The sequence below is a fragment of the Camellia sinensis genome, chromosome 6 (assembly GCF_055761805.1).
Source record: "Camellia sinensis isolate YWXY chromosome 6, ASM5576180v1, whole genome shotgun sequence".
Lineage (NCBI taxonomy): Eukaryota > Viridiplantae > Streptophyta > Magnoliopsida > Ericales > Theaceae > Camellia > Camellia sinensis.
Genome location: NC_138966.1, coordinates 33064031 through 33070453, shown reverse-complemented (window position 1 = coordinate 33070453; position 6423 = coordinate 33064031). Strand labels below are relative to the sequence as shown.

General features: G+C 35.4%; 1 protein-coding gene across 1 annotated transcript; it reads right to left on the bottom strand.

The window, feature by feature from the left end:
• Positions 1-874: 874 nt before the first annotated feature.
• LOC114263234 (putative mitochondrial protein AtMg00810) lies at positions 875-6165 on the bottom strand. Its single transcript, XM_082873633.1, has 3 exons — positions 4414-6165; positions 2383-3139; positions 875-1198 (listed from the first exon to the last, which is right to left on the bottom strand). The coding sequence occupies exon 1, from the start codon at positions 5991-5993 to the stop codon at positions 4827-4829; it is 1167 nt and encodes a 388-aa protein (XP_082729759.1). The 5' UTR covers positions 5994-6165; the 3' UTR covers positions 875-1198; positions 2383-3139; positions 4414-4826.
• Positions 6166-6423: the final 258 nt, after the last annotated feature.

Sequence of the window (6423 nt, the reverse complement as noted above, 5' to 3'; positions counted from 1 at the left end):
CAACTTCTTGGAAATAAAGGAATAATTTGAATTTGTTATTTGCTGAACTTTCAAAGTGACGAAATTCATACTCAATTTGGTATTGACAAGCTCAGCTCGAACCGTAACCACACCCAATTTTATTCGTTTCAAACTAACTTGTTTTAATTTCATAAACAGATTATAAATGAGTAACAAGAAATTTAATTCACACTAGCATCATCCACAAATTCTAGAATGAACATAATAATAATAATAACTTCTGCTCCTTTTTATGTTTCTTTTTTCTTCTTCTAATTCATATGCATGTTCATTTTTTTCCCCTCAAGTGGAGTGAACTAATCCAATTTTGACTGAACACAAATGCCTTTTTACTCTATATGCTCTCTATCTCCTTGAACAAGCAATCCTCAAGGGCAAAACCATGATTTTTGTCAAGGGACAACAAAAAAGGGTTTTTACGACGCTAAATACACGTCGTAAAAACCCTTTTACGACGTGCAACGCGCGTTATATTATGACTAGTCATGGAAAGTCATTCACTTTCAACGACATGATTCGTACGCCATTAAAAACTATTTAACGACAAATTTTGTGCGGCGTCGTTAATTTTTATACGACATGGTGTACTACGTCGTTAAAAACTATTTAATGGCAAATTGTGTATCGTTATTACTTTTTCGACGACTACTTTTGCATGCCGTTAATTGATGAGACAAATAACGACATTGATTGCATACCGTAAAATATGTAATACAACAACCTATTATGTGTGCCGTAGAATATACAATTTTTTTTTTTTTTAATTCAGCAGGTTCTATTTGACCAATTTGGTACAATCTAACAAATATTACAAACAAACATCACAAAATATCAATCAACCACCAAAATATTATTTGAAACATCAAAAAGAAACTATATCCATAAATTATAAACATTCAACAATTGTCTATACATTTCAAACATTCAAAAACTATATCCTTAAGTTCTAAACTATACAAAATTTTAAACCATCCAAAACCATGCGTATCTAACTTTCTAAACATATCGACAACTATTAAGAGATTATCTAAAACTACCGACAACAATTCTTATAGCAGTTGCAGCTACAGCTGTAGCAAATCCACTTGCTCCTATCACAAGGTCGAGGATGCCCAATGTTTGTGTCACCTAAACTCGCGGCAACAGCTGGAGCAACTAACCCTGTTGCATTTCTTGTCTGCATGACAAGGGAAACTTCACATAAGTACAGAAACCAACAACTCAGGGACAAAAATATTTCTTGAGGTATTAAGAAATGATCAAGAAATTTTAAAACACTAACAAAACATTTTCAAAATTAATAAGATAATTCAATGGCCCCATAAAAGCAGTGTCATAATGAAAAATTAGCAAAAATTCAAGATATCAATAGTCTCAACGTATATGCAAATAAAATCCACATAAAGCAAAACTTTTTTTTTCATACCTCAAATGAAGTTACCTCTTTAATTTGTTGCAACGTTTCTAAAGGGTAATGAGTAAGAATCTTCAAACAAACCATTAAGTTTGTGCAAGAAAATATAATTTGCTACTAAATCCAGGCTATAAGAAGCTCAAGAGAAAAATTAAATTTAAAAAGAGGAAGAGGTGGAATTAATCTACTTCAATGCGGCACCTACTTGGGACTTGCATAATTATGTTAAAGGATCTCTACTTTTCTAACCCTTAAATCCTACAAGTCATTGTTAAGAGTTTCATCAACAGTTAATTTTAAAAAAATCAAAATCAAAATCAAAACCAATACTTAAGACCGAGTGTGGTATTTATAACCCATTCCTCTTCGGATAGGCATGGAAATTGTATAATTAAGATCAATCACAGAAGATATAAGTTTAGCATCAGTCCATCCACCCACACTTGGGTCCAAAAGCAGCCTTTTTACGACAACCTATTCCACTTTATATTTATCAGCAGAAATTAGAACCATTCCTTGTCCATGAGAAGCTGGGTTTGAAGTGTCAGCTCAGTAAAAGAAAAGGCAGGATGAGAAAAAGTCACAGGGAACCTGTCATTACTAGGCTTTATAGTCATTACTAGGGTACATATCATTGCTAGGGTTGGCAGGGGCCCATGTCGTTACTAGGCCAAGTGCTAAAAGTTAATAGGGTTTACAGTCCCATTTTTTACTACTGATGGTCTAAACATAAAGCTTGTCAATATTTCATGTCAATGGTTACACATAATTTACAGTAGCTGTAGGCCTACAATGCATCAAGTTAACATGTCATAATACTAAATATGCTTCAGAAGCCTTACAGACATAGCAATGTCAAATAGAGATCTAAAACTTTAACCATTCAAGGCAGTTTAATGTATTATTTGCATCACCAAAAAATACCAGAAAGAGGATAGTTAATATACCAAACACTATTTGGATCATCATCTGAATCACACAGTGGAGGTTACATTCCTGCCTCATGCCTTAAGTAGCAACTGTTGTTCAAGGGCTTCTGCCAAATTGCAATATGCTCCTCCTTCACAAGATTCCAACAAAGGCGACTTGTAAGATTAATCATCTCTGAAGATGAAGGAAGACAAACGATCAGTAAACTGAACTTCTTGTTTGATGTGCTGCACATGTTACTCCTATTTAGACCATCAATAAAATGTAATGGAAACACTTCATTTGGGTGCACTGGAAGATTGACCTTCATTAAACAAATTATGGGGCACCCAGATGAACTAACATATTACATGATTTACGACCTTTCCTCGCCATTTTATCTACCATAACCAGTTTGCAAATTTTTTGTTCTCCAAGCTGGGGTTGTTACCAAATTCAGATTCCTTAATTTTTTAATTTATAAACCATTGCAGAAGTCACTCTGTAAGCAATTGGGATTCAACAGGGAGAACAAATGCAAACTAAGGTGCATAATTTTTCATGTAAGGGTATAACAGAGAGATGTGCAAACATTCGAAACTCAAACTCAAAATTGCTTATAGACTCACTAAAATGAAAATAACTGTTCATCTTATTTTATAAACAAATTCTGCTTAGTCATACTTTCCAACTGTTCTTCAAGGGCTAATTCATGCTTATAAACAGGCTGTGCTGCCCAAGCAAAGTATCCTCCTGCACGTAGCATCCTGTTGACCTCGAGCAACAAAATTCCATCTTTGCCACAATGAAAGAAACGGACATAGGCACGATAAGAATATGTCCCACAAATGAACATCAACAATTTTCCCATATAGTATCTACTACTATTTCAGATAACAGATTTCCACAATGATATTTATGCCACATGGAAAATAGTGAGGATAGATGACATTATCTACTGATACAAGAAGCCAAGAATGTTAACACTACTTTTGGATTTCTGAAAGTAAAAAAATAAAAAATAAAGTCAAAAAGAAGCAATAGCAGGAATTCTTTATCAGAAGATAACAACAGATCATGCCTAAAAGTAGAGGACAATATTGGAATAGTGAAATATGTATAGAGAAATGGAATAAAGATGAAAGATTCTGCCAGGGCAGCCACCATATGCAAATGAAAATATAACAACATATAAACCTCAATATTCAAATATTCAGTGATCTACTCCCAACTGACCAAGGATTAGAAATAAGCAACAACAGGATGTCTTAGCTTCTTCAAAGGCGCAATAGCTGAAAATGAGTAATTGGCTATTAAATTAATCTCTCAATAAAACAGTAGAGAAAATTAATAAACAATGCTTGTGGCATTATCTAAAATTTCATTATCACGATGAAACACTGCATATAATTTTCCAGGCAATAACCTAAGTAGCTATTTTTCTACCTAAAAATAAAATAAAATCAAAGTTTCTTTACACTAGCATGTAACAGTTGCTTTCCTTACCTTGATCTTCAATTGTGAGCTTATTTCAAGATAACCCCTGTATACTGTGACAGGAGAAATATTCCGAGTTCTAAGTGCCCCTAATAGTGAAGTTGGACTCTCCACGTACACTGTTTTTGAAGAGGTTTTCTTCGCAAATATACCCAAAAGAAGATCATTCTCTTCCATCACTCTTTATTTCCATCCACATTTTGCTTTCCCTCACAACTTTACAATCCATTTTCATGCCATGTACAGTCATCCGGGTAGCAATGGTGTTGACTTGATCCTCCTTTGTTCCTTCAAATAATGGAACTTTAATAGGAGAGAGTGCATTTGTAACGAGGCAAAGGCGTTTCTTTCCCTTGTTTGTTGGTCCAAATTTTTTATTTACCATATCCACCCCCACCATGATGGCATCAAGACCCAATAACTAAGTCAAGGTATCAAGGACTCGAGCATAGGGTGGACATAATTAAGTAATTCATATCTTAAGGACTACTAAATCAAGTTCACATCATACACTACTTGGCAATGAAAATGGTTCTTTTTATTATGTGAATAATTACAAAAAATCTGATTACCTGCTTTTTAGGTTTGGAATTTAGACCATTTCCAAATACACTTTTTTCCAGTTTTTAGTCCCTTAAAAAGGAAAAAAAAAAAAAAAAGTAAACCCATTTTGCTTAGTGTTGCTCAAGCAATTGTTTCACTTAGAAAATATGAGGAAGAATGAATCCGAAAATATGAGGAAGAAGGAATATATTTCTATTATATTCAAAACTTCTTATCTTACAAGACCAAATGACACTCCTTATATAGGAGATATTACAAACATCATTATAACCCATTATATGCCACTTACATATTATATATTACCACTATCTACCACTATCATATTATATACATGCCACTATCTGCCACCAACACCACTATCATATTATATACATGTCACTATCTTATTATATACATTAACACAAATTTCCAGCACTCCCCCTCAAGCTGGTTTGAAGATATCTTCCATAGCCAGCTTGCTAGTCAGCTTATCAAATTGCTTCTTGTGTAGTCCCTTCGTTAGCACATCAGCTAATTGTTCACCTGTTGGAAGGTAGGTCATACAGATTATGCCAGCATTGATTTTCTCCTTGATGAAATGTTTATCCACTTCTATATGTTTTGTGCGATCATGTAGAACTGGATTATGAGCTATAGATATAGCTGCTTTGTTGTCACAATAGACCTTCATAGGTGTCGGGTGAGAAAGCTTTAATTCTTTAAGAACTCTTTTAATCCACATTACTTCACAGATTCCATGGGCAACAGCTCTGAACTCTGCTTCTGCACTACTTCTAGCTACCACATTCTGTTTTTTACTCCGCCATGTAACTAGGTTCCCACCTACAAAGGAGCAGTATCCGGATGTTGATCTCCTGTCTGTAACACTTCCTGCCCAGTCTGCATCTGTGTATACTTCAACTTGAAGATGTCCATGTTTCTTGAACAGTAAGCCTCTCCTTGGAGTTCCTTTCAAATATCTTAAGATCTTATAAACGGCCTCAAAGTGCTCTGCCCCTGGTGAGTGCATGAACTGACTTACCATGCTGACTGCAAAGGGAATATCAGGCCGCGTATGAGACAAGTAAATCAATTTCCCTACAAGTCGCTGATATTGTTCCCTCTCTTTGACTTCTTCAGCCTTAGCAGCTTGTAATTTCAAGTTAGGCTCGATCGGAGTCTCCACCATCTTACAACCAAGCATACCTGTTTCTCCAAGGAGATCAAGAACATATTTTCTCTGATTAACGAATATACCTTCCTTGGATCTTGCAAATTCCATTCCGAGGAAATACTTGAGGGCTCCTAGATCCTTAATGTGAAATTCTTTTGCGAGTTTCTCTTTGAGGGCTGCTAACTCTGCTTCATCATTACCAGTTAAAATGATGTCATCAACATAAACAATCAAAATTGCAATTTTACTGTTTTTTGAATGTTTATAAAATATTGTGCGATCTGCTTGACTCTGCGAGAAGCCACAACTGATAACTGCCTTCCCAAAGCGTTCAAACCACGCTCTTGGTGATTGTTTGAGTCCGTATAATGACTTGTTCAATCTGCATACTCTGTCGCTTCCAAGTCTCTGCTCAAATCCCGGCGATAGGCTCATGAACACCTCCTCTTCAAGATCACCATTGAGAAATGCATTTTTAATGTCAAGTTGATGTAGAGGCCAATCTGAATTTACTGCAAGAGATAACAGTACTCTGATGGAATTTATTTTAGCAACAGGAGCAAACGTCTCCTGATAGTCGATCCCATAAGTTTGAGTGAAGCCTTTAGTCACCAGTCTTGCCTTGTATCTCTCAACGCTTCCATCTGCGTTACATTTTATCGTAAACACCCATTTACACCCAACTGTTTTCTTGTCTTTGGGTAGATCAACTATCTCCCAAGTACCACTTCTCCTTAAAGCATTCATCTCCTCCATGACTGCTAATTTCCAATTCAGATCATCCAATGCTTCCTGTATATTCCTTGGAACAAACAAGTGTGAAATCCTAGATGTGAAAGCTCTATGGTTTTTAGACAGTCTTTGA

What these genes read in the sequence shown, in the direction of transcription:
- LOC114263234 (XM_082873633.1), bottom strand. Translation starts at nt 5,993, where the DNA reads ATGAGCCTATCGCCGGGATTTGAGCAGAGACTTGGAAGCGACAGAGTA.